The following is a 15707-nucleotide window of genomic DNA, read 5'->3' on the forward strand; positions in this document are numbered from 1 at the left end:
GACCGAGACAGATTTTAATCAGGAAACCTCAGGTGAGGACACATGATGGCTGGTGGCACAATCCTAGTGGAATCCCAGGCCCCTCAGACCCTCCTCCTCCAGAAGGGGGCCTCAGCTGTCCCAACCTTTCTCAAAAGATAGGTGGGCCATGTGGTCCAGGGAGGATGCTGACCATGGGGAACACGTTACTGGATTCTCACAACACATCCCACTTGCTTCTTGGGAACAAGGCTACATCAGGCCCTGAGGGTTTTCCATCCCCATCAGGAGTCCTGCTGGAGTCAGCAGCCTCATTGGCCCCCAGAGCCGCCCTGCAAGCTCCCAGGGCTACTGGCAGAGTCTTCTCTGTCCGGCGTCTCCCAGGCACGGCCCAGAAATGGAGGCCTGCTTAAACTGTGGACTCCTCCTCCTGTGAGGTCCCCGTGGTGGGCTGCTGGGGGCCGGGGCTGGCCGTGGCTGCAAGGGCTGCAGAGAGTCTGGAGGTGGCCAGAGAGAGTCTGCGAGGCCTGAGGACGGTGATGGGGGTCTCTGAGGACCTGGGGCCCATCATGGAAAGGGCTGAGGCTCCATGAGGGATGGTGGCAGGCAGAGAAGGCCGTCTGGATGCTGTGTGGGCCCCAGAGGCTGACGACAAGGACTCTGGAGTAACAGAAGGTGGCTCAGGAGCCCCGGGAGAGGCCGGAGGTAGAGATGAGGCTCCCGGAGGGATCGAAGGCCCTGATGGGGGCTGAGGGGTCCAGGAGGCCCCAGGCTCTCCTGGGAACGTGCCCCCTGGCCCCAAAGGGGGTTCAGGTGAGGCCTGGGCTCCTGAGGGCCTCGCGGGTAAAGTCTGCATGTTAGACAGGTTTGTTCTTAGGAGGAGCTGGAGGAGCTGGAGCACTGGCCTTTGAGGCGACTCCGCTGGGGGCCCCGGGCAGGAGCTGCAGTTGACGGGGGCCTCGGTGTCTCCCCGGGGACTCCGGGCTGCTTTGCTGATCTCCACGTCTCCACGAGGGGAGAGCCCCCGGCTTTCTTCCAGGGAATCTAGAGAGAGGGGCGGTGCAAGAAGACGCACAGTGTTTCACCCCGATGGCTGAGGCAGGTCTGGGGGGAGGTGCACCAGGGACAAGGCCCCAGCTCTGTCCTCTGAGGGTCCCTGCACACCTGGGGGGGGGGGGGACCCTACCAGCTCCTGCCTCCAGGGAGGGAAGACCCAAAAGGAACCATGAGCAGAGAGAGGCAGTTCACCAAGGCACTGGCTGTGTGACCTTGTGTAAGGCACATAACTCCCCTGGGCCTCCACTTCCTCATCTGTAAAATGGGCGTCATAATCACAATGACAGCCCAGGCAGGGCCGTGCAATGAGGACTGAATGAAACGGAGCCTGAGAGGTCTCAGCCTAAATCTGAATGTAAACTCTGGCCTTCGGGTGACAGTCATGTGTCAGAGTGGGTTCATCAGTTGTAGCAAATGTACCATCTGGTGAGGGATGTTGACAGTGGGGGAGGCTGTGCACGTGGAGGGACAGGGGATACAGGAGAGCTGTCTGTACCTTCTGCTCAATTTTGCTCTGAATCTAAAATCGCTCTAAAAAAGAGTCTATTGAAAAAAATTTGTTTTTAAGTCTCAGCCTGGAGCCCAGTGCATCATAAGGGCTTAATCCAAGGCAGGAGAACAAGGGAAGGAAGGAAGAATATTGGAGAAAAGTATGATCAGGGAGGAGACAGAAACTGGCAGACACACTACAAACTGGAATGATTACATTTTAAAATCATCAAAAGATAACCTATAACCTTTAAAAATTGTGAGTCACCATGCCATATACCTGAAATGTATAATATTGTACATCAACTATACCTCAAGTTAAAATAAATATATATGTGTATATATATATATATATAAACCATCAAAAGGACAATTACACAACTCTACCAAAAATCACTGAATTGTGTACTTTGAGTGTGTGATTTATATGGTGTGTGAATTATATCTCAAGAAAACTGGTTTTTTTTTTTAATTATCAAAAGGCAACAATTCACACTGTATTTTAATAAAAAGCATTTCTCCTTAAAAGGAGCTCTCACTAGGAAGAGGTCCATGGTGAACGTAGCTGAGGCAGGTGCCCCAGGTGAAGGAGGTGGGCTCTGCATCTCGCCTCTTTGGGCCTCAGTTTCCCCATCAGGAGGCAGGAGAGCAAAATGGGAACAAGCACGGGGTGAGGAATCAGAGAGACCTGGCCCTGAGTCTGACAACACCATCACCTAGATTTTGACTTTAAAGACAGAAACGTGGGGATTCCCTGGCACTCCAGTGGTTAGGATTCGGCGCTTTCACTGCCTGGAACCAGGGTTTGATCTCTGGTCAGGGAACTAAGTCCCACAAGCTGTGCAGGGCAGCCAAAAAATTTTTTAAATAAATAAATCTTTTTTTAAAAAGACAGAAAGCTAACCTCTCTGAGCCTCCATTTCCCCATCTGCAAGATGGAGATAATCAGAGCAGCCATGCATAAACATTCCCAGGGCATTAAAAAGAGACAATACAGGTAAAATGCTCAGTACACAGCCTGGTACCTTGGATACTGATGAGTCTCCAGAAAGCAGGGGCTAATACCCATCAGCTTGCAGAGGGGTTTGTGCTGGTTAAAGTCAAATCTATAATCACTCAACAGTTCCCAACATAATGACTGGATGGGATCAGGGTGTTTCCAGCCCCACCAGTCCTGACAGCAGCTCTTCATCCGCAGGTCTGAAGAGCTGCCCTAATACAGAATATCCGCTTCAAAAGGTCAAAGGAGTTAAACAGATATTTTATACAAGAGGAAATTCAGGTCACAAATTCATGGAAAAATTCACTGTCTTCCTGGAAGTTTAAAAAATGTGAAATAGCCACATGTAAGGTACTTTATGGACACGTTAAACTGGAAAAATTAAATTCAAAACATACAGTGTAGAGTTGGTGGGCATATGGGGGACCAGCTACGTCTCTGTAAGTTTCCTCTTTCTCTAGGACCCCATCTGGTAACGTGCTGTCATGCTGTGGGAGTCACCAAACCACTCCCAACACCCCGTGACCTAGTTACTCCACCTATTAAGCACACGATCCGAACACAACTCACAAAATTTGAAAAAAAAAGTTGTCTGACCAAAGATTTTTCACAGTAGGTCCATTACGGATAGGAAAAAAAACAGAAGAAGAAAGAAACCACCTAAATGTCAACCAAAAAGGCAAGGGGTAAGCAAACCGCAATATTTGGGAGCTTTTAAAAATGGCCAGCTGTGGGCTACATCAATACTTTGAAACTATGTGACAGTAGGTTGTCCATGTCCTCTTTATACCTCTGCAAAAAAGATCCACGTGGACGAACACCCATGATGGAGAAAGATAGACTAATGAGAACAATTTTCAGGAATCAATGCAGCAGAGTAGCCAGAAGCATCGGTTCTGGGCGCAAATCCTGGCTCCACTGCCAACCAGCTCTGTGACCTTGAGTACCTCACTTCATCTCTCTGTGCCTCAGTTTCCTTACCTGGAAAATGGGGATGCTAACAGTACCTACCACGAAGAGTTGCTGTGAAAAGGGAATGAAATAAGACATATGAAAACAGATAGATGGAAAAAAAAAAAAAAAAAAACAGATAGATGGCCAATAGGGACATGAAAAAATGCTCCACATCACTAATTATTACGGAAAAGCAAGTCAAAACCACAACAAAATACCACCTCACACCTGTCAGAATGGCTATCATCACAAAGACAAAACACAGCAAGTGTTGGTAAGGGAAGTAGAGAAAAGGGAACCCCCATGCACTGTTGGTGGGAATGTAAACTGGTACAGCCACTGTGGAAAACAGTATGGAGGGTTCTCAAAATACTAAAAATAGAACTACTCTATAATCCAGCAATTCCACTCCTGGGTATGTATCCAAAAAAAGATGAAAACAGAAATTCAAAAAGATACATGCACCCCAAGGTTCACTGCAGCATTATTTATAACAGCCAAGACATGGGTTAAGTTCATCTATAGATAAAGATAAAATGGATAAAGATGTGGTGTGTGTATATATATATATCTGTATACACACACACACACATGCACACACACAATGGAATATTATTCAACCACAAAAAAGAATGAAATCTTACCATTTGCAATAACATGGATGGACCTAGAAGGTATTATGCTAAATGAATAAATCAGAGAAAGATAAATACCATATGATCTCACTTGTATGTGGAATCATTTTTTTTTTAAACTGAGCTCATAGATATGGAGAACAGACTGGTGGTTGCCAGAGGTGGGAGGAAAGGTGTGGGCAAAATAGGTGAAGGGGGTCAAAAGGCACAAATGTTCAGTTATAAATAAGCCATGAGGACATAACGTACAACATGGTGACTATAGTTAATAATGCTATATTAAAATGCTATATTTGAAAGTTGCTGAGATTAGATCTTAGAAGTTCTCATCAGGAGAAAAAAATATTTTGTAACTATGTGGGGTGACAGATGTTAACTAGACTTAACTGTGGTGATCATTTTGCAATACATACAAATTTGAATCATTATGTTGTATACCTGAAACCAATATAATGTTATATGTCAATTACACCTCAATTTAAAAAAAAAAAAAAAGAAATACAAGGGTGAGTCAAAAATTATCCACACTCTGGCTGTAGAATTTACAGAAGTTTTAATATAAACAAAGTGCGGATAATATTCAATACATGATGTTCCCTGACACATAATGGGTACTCAATACATATTAGCAATTATTCTTCTGTAAAGTTGATTCAGTTCCTAAATTCTAATTTTTAAAAAAGGAAGAGAGCAGAGGAAGAGATACAGAAAGGAGGAGACAAAGAAGAAAAGCGAACAGTAAACAGACTTGTCAGACGGCACAGCACAGTGTGGCACAAAAAGCACCAACGAAGGTCAGCAAGCCCAGGCATGGGCCTGGGCGCACAACATGCTGGCTGTGTGACCTTGAGCAGGGCACGTTCCCTCTGTGAGCCTGGGTTTCTCACACCCAGCCCTGTACAAGTCCTGTGTTTCTGGGAAGAAGAGCAATGTGGAAAAACATGGTAGTGAGACTCCAGGATGCAGAGGCCCACTTACCTGGACAGGAGGAGCAGCAGTCCCTGAGGGGCGTGGAGGGGTCCGAGCAGACCTGCTGGCAGGGCACCTTCTCACAGCTCACCTCTCCCAGCTGGGGAAGCAGAAGGACACACGTGAGGAAGCCGGAGCACCTCACCCGCCCAGAGCAGCGCCCCCAAGGACCTCTGACACTAGCAGCTGGACCCACAGAAAGATCCAGGACAGAAGCTACAGGGTCTGGCCCTCACCTGAACAACCATCCACAGTGGGCCACCTTAAGGGAATGACAAAGGCAGAGGATACCGTTAAATCTGAAAGTATCCCCGCAGGTAACTAAAGCTGAAGAACAGCAGTACACTGGCTAAGTGGCTCCAAGTTTGGCAAAGGGACAGAAGGCTAAAAGCAGCCCTGGTTGGACAGCTCCAGGGTCCCCAGGCCCAGCTCACCTGGCATATGCACTGGGTACAGGGCTCATCGTCCAAGGTGAACACCTGGCCGTTCACCACCTTCCTCCCCTCGTAGTTGCAGTCTGCAGGGGCAGAGCAGACAGGGGCCATGAGAGCCAAGGCCCACCAGGGGGCCCTGCATGAGGGACGGCTGGTCCCACTCACCTCGGCACACCGGACAGCACTCCCCATCAGGGTGGAAAGGGTAGGAGCAGGTGATGGGGCAGTCCACGGGCGAGCAGGCCACCGAGCCCAGCTGCAGGACACAGAAAACGCACAAGGCCCTTCGTTCTGGGGGATGATGGGACACTCAAGAAAGACAGATCATGCAGCCATTGAGTGCCCATCGGAACCACCAAGGTAAGGCAAGAGGTCCACGGTCAGGGGACAGACTGAGTTAGAGGCTGTCCTCCCACTAGAACACAACCCCACCAGGCTCAGCCTTGTCCTCAGAACTCATCTGTCAACAGGTACCTGTCGAACAAATCCATGAACCGCCCAGGGCAGCTGAGAACCAAAAACTCAGGGCAAAGAACCCGGAAGCCAAAGCTCCCCAAATCACGTGGCTGTGAACGAACAGGGCCACTCAGAGGGCAGAGACGTTCACCCCAAGTTTCTCAATCTTTCTGCATGCCTGTCCCTTTTCACCCACAGCCAGCAAAAAGCCTCATCGGCATGAAACATTTCCAGCATGACAAGCAATAAGGACTTATTTTTTCCATTTTCCAAACACTAAAGGATATTCCTATCATTTAGACAGAGAGGCAGTATGGCTCAGGGGTGAACGTGTGCTTTCTGAGCAGATTCAGGATGCTGGGATCGATTCTTGGCATTTCACTTGACTAGTTGTGGGGTCTTGAGCAAATGACTTGTCTCTCTGTGACTGGTTTTCTCACCTATCAGTTTGGGATACAGGTGGTACCCACATCACAGGATTCCCTATAGATTAACTGAGGTTGTGCTGAGATCAGGGACCGGCACACAGCAGGGGCTTGAGAATGTGTGTATATAAAAGATTCCGTACAGAGTCCCGGGTTTGCATTCCTCACATTCACTCTCAGCAAGAATCCCTGGGCCATATTTTATACCATAAGGCCCCCAGGACCCTCCCTGGTCACCCAGAAGCAGAGGACTTTTGTCAGGCAGGGTTAAAAGTTATTTCTCTGGCCCTGAACAGAGATTCACCCTGGGCAGAGCTGGAGGGAGCCAGCTTTCAGCATGGCCCAGAAGCAGCCTTTCTCTTGGAGGTCTCTGGATTTTGCCTCCAGGGTTCAGGAGCTGGTGGCAGTTCCTGGGGAATTTCTGCGGACAAAGACTGGGTCTGTGTGGTCGTACCAGGCAGATGCAGCTCAGACACGGGTCCAGCATGGACGGGAAGGTCTGGTTGTTGTAGAAGATTCTGCCTATGTAGGTGCAACCTGCCAGAGAGAGCACATGATGAGGGCCAGCCAGGGGATGGCCAGCCTTCACCAGGGCAAAAGTCCAAGTCCTAGCTGGGCTGCAAAGATCAGGCCAATGACCTCTCTAGGCACTTGCCCAGGGGGTTGGGGAAGGGACAGAACACACATCTGGATTGGGTGCTGACTTTTTTTCTCGCTGGATTCAGCAAAGGGATCATAGTGTCTTCATTTCAGGGTTCTCCCCAAGGGAAGGGAGCAGTTCTCCTACCCATCACCAGGCAGGATCAGGATGAGGGACCTGGAGACTCAACCTGGGTGCTGGGTGCCACGGCCATCCTCTCTGCTCCACTCCATTCAGCCAAATCCCAAACCTCACCTTCCCGGAGGGTCCCCCCACAGTTCCCCTCTCTGCTTCCGGAAGCCTGCAGAAGCCCCATCTGAGCGCTGCCACCTTGATGACATTTATCACATACTAGTACGTATAAAAGCAGGTGATGAGACACCAGGGAAGCATTTTATAAGAAAAAATATATAGGGAGTTCCCTGGCAGTCCAGTGGTTAGGACTCCGTGCTTCCCCTGCTGAGGGTTCGGGTTTGATCCCTGTTGGGGAACTAAGATCCCACAAGCCACAGGATGCGGCCAAAAAAAAAGAAAAAAGAAAAAATATATAAAATATATCTATGATATGCTATATACCTATGACATTATAGATAGATATATAGATGTATGTTATAGATACATTATAGATATAGATAGAAATAGAGATATTTAGATACTGATGTTATATCACGAAAAGAGACTAGAAAGACAAAACCATGAAGTTAAAAGTGATAATGGGCCCTTTCCAATTTTTTCTTTGTTTTCTGTATTTTCTAAATGTTCTGTAATAAAACGTCACTTTTTTTTTCTTTACTGGATTACAATTGCTTTACAGTATTGTGTTAGTTTCTGCTGTACAACCAAGTCAATCAGCTGTATGTATACATATATCCCCATATCCCCTCCCTCTTGAGCTTCCCTCCCACCCTCCCTATCCCACCCCCTCTAGGTCTTCACAAAGCATCGAGCTGATCTCCCTGTGCTCTATAGCATCTTTCCACTAGCTATTTATTTTACATTTGGTAGTGTGTATGTGTCAATGCTACTCTCTCACTAAGTCCCAGCTTCCCCTTCCCCGAACCGTGACCTCAAGTCCATTCTCTATGTCTTCATCTCTATTCCTGCCCCACCACTAGGTTCATCAGTACCATTTTTCTAGATTCCATATATATGCATTAGCATACGGTATTTGTTTCTCTTTTTCTGATTTACTTCACTCTGTATGACAGACTCCAGGTCATGGAAAAGGTGAATATTACTGTCAAAGCATAAGGATCACTTTAATTTCTCCCTGTTCTCTAATTGTCTAAAGGTATGTTCCTTTATCACCCACCTAGGCTGTAAGCTCTGCATATCTTCATATCTGCTTCTAGCACCCAGACAGGGCCTCCCTTGGGCAAAGTGCTTTCCGTTCCTAAGCCTCAGTTTCCTCACCTCTAAAATGGGGTTGCCCTATGGGGTTGTTGCAAGGATGAGAGATGAAGCATGTGTGGTGCTTTGCACAGAGAAGTCTGATATAGGGTGAGCCCAGATGTGGGGGCCGGGGGTGCTGTGCACCCCCCCACCCCCCAGGCAGGGGTCTTACCTGCTGAACAGTCCGGGCAGCACTGTCCAGGGATCCGAATAGGGTGAGGGCAGGAGTCCACACAGTCAGTCCTCTTGCAGCTCACTGAGCCATCTGCCTGAAGGAAGGAGGAACTTCACCAAGACTCCACCTGCCATGCCAGTCCCCACCTCCCCACCCCACTCCACCCTGCCAGCCCCCCAAAAGAAAGGACAGTGCTGAAAACTGGCTGGGACCTGTCCTAAGGGGCACCATGAAGCAGCTGGAAGGTGGCAGGGTTCCCCCAAAGAGGACGGCTACTTGGGAAAGGGGGTGTGAGCCTTCCAGAAAGCCTTCATTTATCCCAGAGGGGGAAGGTCAGAGCTGGGGTTCTGGGCTCCTAGGCTTCCTGTCCCTTCCCCGCAGCAGCCGAGGCTGCACCACGAACCCCATTCAAATTCTGAGTTTCCCTGAAACCCTGGCTCACCCCAAATCTATGGAGTACAATCAAATCCTATTTTTATAGAAAGCTATTCCACCGGAAATGTCTTTCAGAAGATGAAAGCACCATATACAGTTTCTTTCTTTTTTTTTTTTTCATAAGAAGCTGAAGTTTTGTGTTATTTTCTTGTAATATGAGCGCCCTAGGTCAGTCCTAAAGGAGAAAAAAAGGCAGCGGATGTACTTTCCTCCCCACTCTAATTCCAATGAAACGTTCCAAGTTTTGTAAGAGTCTAAGGCTTTTTAACAAAGGGCGCATCTAAGGGACGTGAAGGCCATGCTTCTCACGCGCTCGTGTGCACACAAGTCACCCGAGAAGATAACTTGTGGGAATTAAAATGCAGATTCTGAGTCTGAGGCCTGGGCAGCCCTGAGGTTATTCTACCAGGCTCCGCCGCGATGCTGATGACACAGCCGGTGCGGGGACCTCATTGTGAGAAGTAAAGCTCTAGGTTCTAAGGGACTAAAAGCTCTTCTAAAGTAGAAAGAAAGCCGACCCATACTTAGATATGCTACAACGATTGCGTTTCTTGGTAAATAGCTGTGTTTGCACGTCTGTCAATCTGACTCTCAAACTCGCACACCCTCACCTTATCCATTTCTGATAAGATGAGGTCACGTGACTCACATTAATGAAGGAAGCACTGCAACTCACAGAAAAGGCCTGAACTACCGGTAGGCCCCAGGCTGCCCGACTCCCTCTGTTATCTGCGCCCCGGGGGAAACCTGCTCCTGGGAATCCTATTCCCAGCCCCTTAGGCCAGCAGCTCCCTCACAGGCACAGTGGGTCACATGCCACTCTTACGACAGACAGACTGCCAAGCCCTGTCGTCCCGAACATTCACCGAGGACAGAATAGCCTGGATCCCAGCCCCTCTGTAAAAACGGGATTTGACAGCATGGAAGGCAGACTGGGACAGGCCTGAGGTGTCCCCGCTTCTGGAGGGGCAGGGATGCCCGGCCCAGGACGGGGGAGTGCAGGGAAAGCAGCTGAAGGCGCGCAGGTTGTCATTCACCTGGCAGATGCATAACTCACAGGGATCACCGGGAGACCAGATCTGTCCAACCGGAAACTCAACCCCATTGTCGTCCAGAGAGCAGCCTGGCCGGGGGACAGTGGAGGAGAGGGCTGAACGGACAGAAGTGCCAAGGAGGGTCCTAAGTGCCTGAGGGGCCTACAGCACTGCCCAGCGAGGACAGACAGACGCCTCTGTGCACTCACACGGCATCCACACAGCCACCTGCTGGGCCCAGGGCTGCCCGCAGCTGCCTCTCGGCTCTCTCGGTTAGTGAATTTTGCTGCCCAACGTGAGCCTGGCATACACGGGCATGCTCACACAAACGTACAGCTCCATTCACACCCACAAACACATTCATTCACACACACAGAAACCACTCCCACACAGACACATGCATACAGATACAACACGCAACAAAAACACACAGAGAGAATGAATTGGGAGATTGGGATACCAAATTGTACACTCTAAATATATGCAGTTTATTGTAAAAAATTAAAAATTGAAAATTAAAAAAAACACACAGAGACACACACTCAAAAGCACACACAGGTACCACTCACACACAAACACAGAGACACATGTACACAAGTTCACACACAGATACCACTCACACACACAAATATACACACAGACACACACAAACACACTACCAAACACATACAACACACACAGAGCACACACACACACAGAAAGAGTCTTAGAGGGTGAAGCTCAGCCTCCCCGCTCTCGGGCATCCAGGCCTGGGGCTGGGTGTAGACTGGGACGCAGGGCTGGACGGCCCTCACCTGTCATGGGTGTGGGTTCCCTGCAGGTGAAGCAGCACTGCCCAGGGCCCAGCCACCACTCCTCGCGGGGGCAGTCCAGCTCTGGACATGGCGTGAAGGAACATTCCACCTCCCCATTCTGGAAGACAGCCAAGGGGCACGAACCAGTGAGGGCTGAAGAGGAGGCCGGCAGGCTGCCATCACCCCCCTAAAAGTGACAAACCTCCAGGGAGCAAGAGTGGAAGGAAGGGGCTGGGGTGAGGCTGGGAGAGGGTCCCGGGAATGTGCCGGCTGTGTGGCTGCAGGGTCCCCAGCTGCCCTAGCTGCAGCCTCAGAGTCTCTTCCCTCACTTCTGCAACAGCTTTCTGCTCTCTCTCCAATCCTCTCTCACCTGCAGCCAGAAGACTTTCTCGCGCACCAGTCTGATCTCACCACTCCACCACTTAAAACCCTCGGCAGCTCTGCCAAGTCCAAACCTTCTGCCTGGCTGGCAAAGCCCTTCATGACTGAGTTTGAGGCGAAGACTGTCGCCCCCCACAGACCCCTTCCCCTAAGCACCGCCCTTGGCTGATGGGGACCTTGTCCTCCACATGCCTGGATGGTTCCTTCGACCCCACTCCCTGGGGAGCAAGGGAGTATACACAACCGCCTGATGCTGGGGGTGGAAGAGCCCAGCTCCCTGGCCTCTGGACACACCCACGGCTGTGCCACTCACACTCCAGAGCTCCCCATGGAATCAGCACAAGACCCCGTCTTCACATGGCCCCTCCCCCTGCCTGACCTGCATCCCCGGTCCATTTCTCCTGAGAGCACACCCTCAGAAAACCACTTACACAAGGGGCCCGCCCCAGGTCCTGATTCTCGGAACTCAGCCCAAACAGGACCCCTGCCTCAGCCTCATCTCCGGCCCCTCTCACAGTCCAGGCTCCAGCCAGAACGGACATCCTGAGGCCTTAGAACACACCGTGCTCTCTCCTGCTTCCTGCCTTCTGCTCATGCAGTGCCTTCTGCCAGGTACACCTGTCTCAGCTCCTCACCTGGTTAGTCCTAGTCATCCTTCAGGTCTCAGCTTAGCAACCTTCCCTCCAAGAAGGCTTCCCTGAAGCCCACCGTCTGCTTAAGAGCCCCATTCCCCTGTCCATTTGTGGGCCCCTTGACGGAGGGGACCGGGGCTGTCTCACGCTCAGCTGTGTCCCAAGCGCTCAGCATTGCCCCAGGCATATACTAGGTGCTTTGTAAATAGCAATGCTGAAGAAGAGATTTCAAGGAGACTTCGTGCAGGCCTTGGTACCTGCTAAGGTCCCTTTAGTCTCTTTTCCACCTCAGTTTCCCTTTTGCTGCATGACAGCTCCTCTTCTCCTGGGCATGGCATCCTGAAAGGCCTGTGCCCTGCCCCCTCCCCAGCACCCACCCACTCAGCCCCCTACCTGGCAGACACAGGTGGTGCACTCGTCACCACCCCCACTGAACACAGCCCCATCTGCGTACCACCGGCCGTGGAAATAGCATCTCACTGCAGAGGAGAAAGGAAGAGGCAGCTCAAGGTCTTTGGGCAGCTAAAGAAAAGGGGGAGCAAATGGGCAGGAGGGTCTAAGGTGAAGAAAACGCATCCCCACAATACTCCACGGCACGCCCACACCCAAGAGCCCAATTGCCGCTCCCCTCCAAACCCTCACCTAAAGGTACACCAGTACTTAAAAACTGACAGAGAGGGACTTCCCTGGTGGTCCAGTGGTTGAGACACCATGCTCCCAATGCAGGGTGCACAGGTTTGATCCCTGGTCAGGGAACTAAGATTCCACATGTGGCCAAAAAAAGAAAAAAGAAAAACTGATAGAGAATGAACTACATGCAAAAGAAGATTCTTAACCAAGAAGGCAGGGAAGCCCCTAATAACTAAAGAGTAAGAGAAATGAAAAAATTAAAGAAGACAGCCCCAGACACCTATGGCAAGATCTGGGAATGCTACCATCCACTGGAGGCGGGGAGGATTCAGTGAGAGCCTCTCATCTGAAGATTCCCCCATCCCTGCTGGTAAAAACAACTTAAAAACCTGCCCAGGCCCCACCTGGCTTTAGTCAGAGGGCACTGGGTTCAAATCTCAGCTACACAACTCACTAGGGGCGAGATACTTAAGCTCTCCTGAGCCTCAGTTTTCTCATCTGTAGAATGGGATTAACAGTTCCTACCTCATAGGGAGTACATTGCCTATTCAAAAAATCTTTTAACTAAAAATAAGAGAGACAAAGGAGAAGCCACAATGAGATGGTAGGAGGGGCACAATCACGTTAAAATCAAATTGCATGAATGCTGGGTGGGTGACTCACAAGCTGGAGAACAGTTGTACTGCAGAGGTCCTGGGGGTTCTGAGCCCCACGTCAGGCTTCCTAACCTGGGGGTCCAGCAACGGGAGGAGGAATCCCCAGAGAATCAGACTTTGAGGGACAGCGGGATTTGGTGGCAGGACCTCCATAAGACTGGGGAAAATGGAGACTTCACTCTTGGAGGGCACACGGGAAAGTGTGCTCACCAGGACCCGGGGCGGGGGGGAGCAGTGACCCCATGGGAGGCTGGGCCAGGCCTGCCTGCTGGTGTTGGAGGGTTGCCTGCAGAGGTGGGGGGCAGCTGTGGCTCACCGAGGAGACAAGGGCACTGGCAGCAGGAGTTCTGAGAAGTGCTCATTGGCGTGAGCCCTTCCAGAGTCCAACATTAGCTCCAACAAAGAGCCTGTAAGCTCCAGGGCTGTGTCACCTCAAGCCAAACGACCACCAGGGTGGGAACACAGCCCCACCCATTAGCAGGCAAGCAGATTAAAATGTCACTGAGCTCCACCCACTAAATCGGATTAAAGTTGTACTGAGCTCCACCCACCCAGCCCAACCCACCATCAGTCCCTCCCATCAGGAAGCACCCAGGAGCCTCCTAGACAGCTTCCTCCACAAGAGGGCAGACAGCAGAATCAAGCAGTAGCAGCACTATTTCATCTTGTGGAACTGAAAATCACAGCCACAGAAAGACAGAGAAAAAGAAAAGGCAAAAGACTTTGTACCAGATGAAGGGACAAGATAAAACACCAGAAAAATAACTAAATGAAGAGGAGATAGGCACTCTTCCAGAAAGAGAATTCAGAATAATGATGGTGAAGATGATCCAGGACTTTGAAAAAAGATTGGATGCAAAGATCGAAAAGTTGCAAGAAAAGTTTACCAAAGACCTAGAAGAATTAAAGAACAAACAAACAGAGTTATGCAACACAATACCTGAAATGAAAAATACACTAGAAGGAACCAATACCAGATTAACTGAGGCAGAAGGACGAATAAGTGACCTGGAAGACAGAATGGTGATAATCACTGATGCGGAAAAGAATAAAGAAAAAAGAATGAAAAGAACTGAAGACAGCCTAAGATATCTCTGGGACAATGTTAAACGCACCAACATTTGCATTATAGGGGTCCCAGAAGGAGAAGAGAGAGAGAAAGGACCTGAGAAAATATTGGAAGGTATTATAGTTGAAAACTTCCCTAACATGGGAAAGGAAATAGCTACCCAAGTCCAGGAAGCACAGAGAGTCCCAAGCAGGATAAACCCAAGAAGAAACACGCCAAGACACAGAGTAGTCAAACTGACAAAAATGAAAGACAGAGAAAAGTTATTAAAAGCAAGAAGGGAAAAACGAGAAATAACATACAAGGGAACGCCCATCAGGTTAACAGCTGATTTCTCAGCAGAAACTCTACAAGCCAGAAGGGAGTGGCATGATATATTTAAAGTGATGACCGAGAAGAACCTACAACCAAGAATACTCTACCCAGCAAGGATCTCATTCAGATTCGATCGAGAAATCAAAAGCTTTACAGACAAGCAACAGCTAAGAGAATTCAGCACCACCAAACCAGCCCTACGACAAATGCTAAAGGAACTTCTCTAAGCGGGAAACATAAGAGAAGAAAAGGACCTACAAAAACAAATCCAAAACAATTAAGAAAATGGTAATAGGAACATACATATCGATAATCACCTTGAATGTAAATGGACTAACTGCCCCAACCAAAAGACACAGACTGGCTGGATGGATACAAAAACAAGACCCATATATATGCTGTCTACAAGAAACCCACTTCAGACCTAGGGACACATAGAGATGGAAAGTGAGGGGATGGAAAAAGATATTCCATACAAATGGAAATCAAAAGAAAGCTGGAGTAGCAATACTCATATCAGATAAAGTAGACTTTAAAATAAAAAATGTTACAAGAGACAAGAAAGGACACTACATAAAGATTGGGGGAATCAATCCAAGAAGAAGAGATAACAATTATAAATATATATGCACCCAATATAGGAGCACCTCAATACATAAGGCAAATGATAACTATGAAAGAGGAAATCGACAGTAATACAATCATAGTGGGGGACTTTAACACCCCACTTACACCAATGGACAGATCATCCAGACAGAAAATTAATAAGGAAACACAAGCTTTAAATGACACAATAAATCGGCTGGTTTTAATAGATATCTACAGGACATTACATCCAAAAACAGCAGATTACACATTCTCCTCAAGTGCACATGGGACATTCTCCAGGATAGATCACATTTTGGGTCATAAATCAAGCTTTGGTAAATTCAAGAAAATTGAAATCGTATTAAGCATCTTTTCTGACCACAACGCTATGAGATTAGAAATCAATTACAGGAAAAAAACTGTAAAAAACACAAACACATGGAGGCTAAACAATACGCTACTAAATAACCAACAGATCACTGAAGAAATCAAAGAGGAAATCAAAAAATACCTAGAGACAAATGACAATGAAAACAGAATGATCCAAAACCTATGGGATGCAGCAAAGG

The 15707-nt window shown here is 48.7% G+C and overlaps 1 protein-coding gene across 1 annotated transcript in view; it reads right to left on the bottom strand.

The window, feature by feature from the left end:
* The window catches only part of VWCE (von Willebrand factor C and EGF domains), a 33021-nt gene continuing 17314 nt past the window's right edge, over positions 1-15707 (bottom strand). Inside the window, exons 12-20 of the mRNA XM_057727610.1 lie at positions 12274-12359; positions 10868-10985; positions 10077-10162; positions 8602-8698; positions 6852-6934; positions 5682-5772; positions 5517-5599; positions 5092-5182; positions 1-1023 (exon numbers count right to left, since the gene is read on the bottom strand). Coding sequence (XP_057583593.1) covers positions 389-1023; positions 5092-5182; positions 5517-5599; positions 5682-5772; positions 6852-6934; positions 8602-8698; positions 10077-10162; positions 10868-10985; positions 12274-12359 — 1370 coding nt within the window. The 3' untranslated portion in view covers positions 1-388. The remainder of the gene's footprint in view (positions 1024-5091; positions 5183-5516; positions 5600-5681; positions 5773-6851; positions 6935-8601; positions 8699-10076; positions 10163-10867; positions 10986-12273; positions 12360-15707) is intronic.

Source organism: Hippopotamus amphibius, chromosome 3 (assembly GCF_030028045.1).
Source record: "Hippopotamus amphibius kiboko isolate mHipAmp2 chromosome 3, mHipAmp2.hap2, whole genome shotgun sequence".
NCBI lineage: Eukaryota > Metazoa > Chordata > Mammalia > Artiodactyla > Hippopotamidae > Hippopotamus > Hippopotamus amphibius.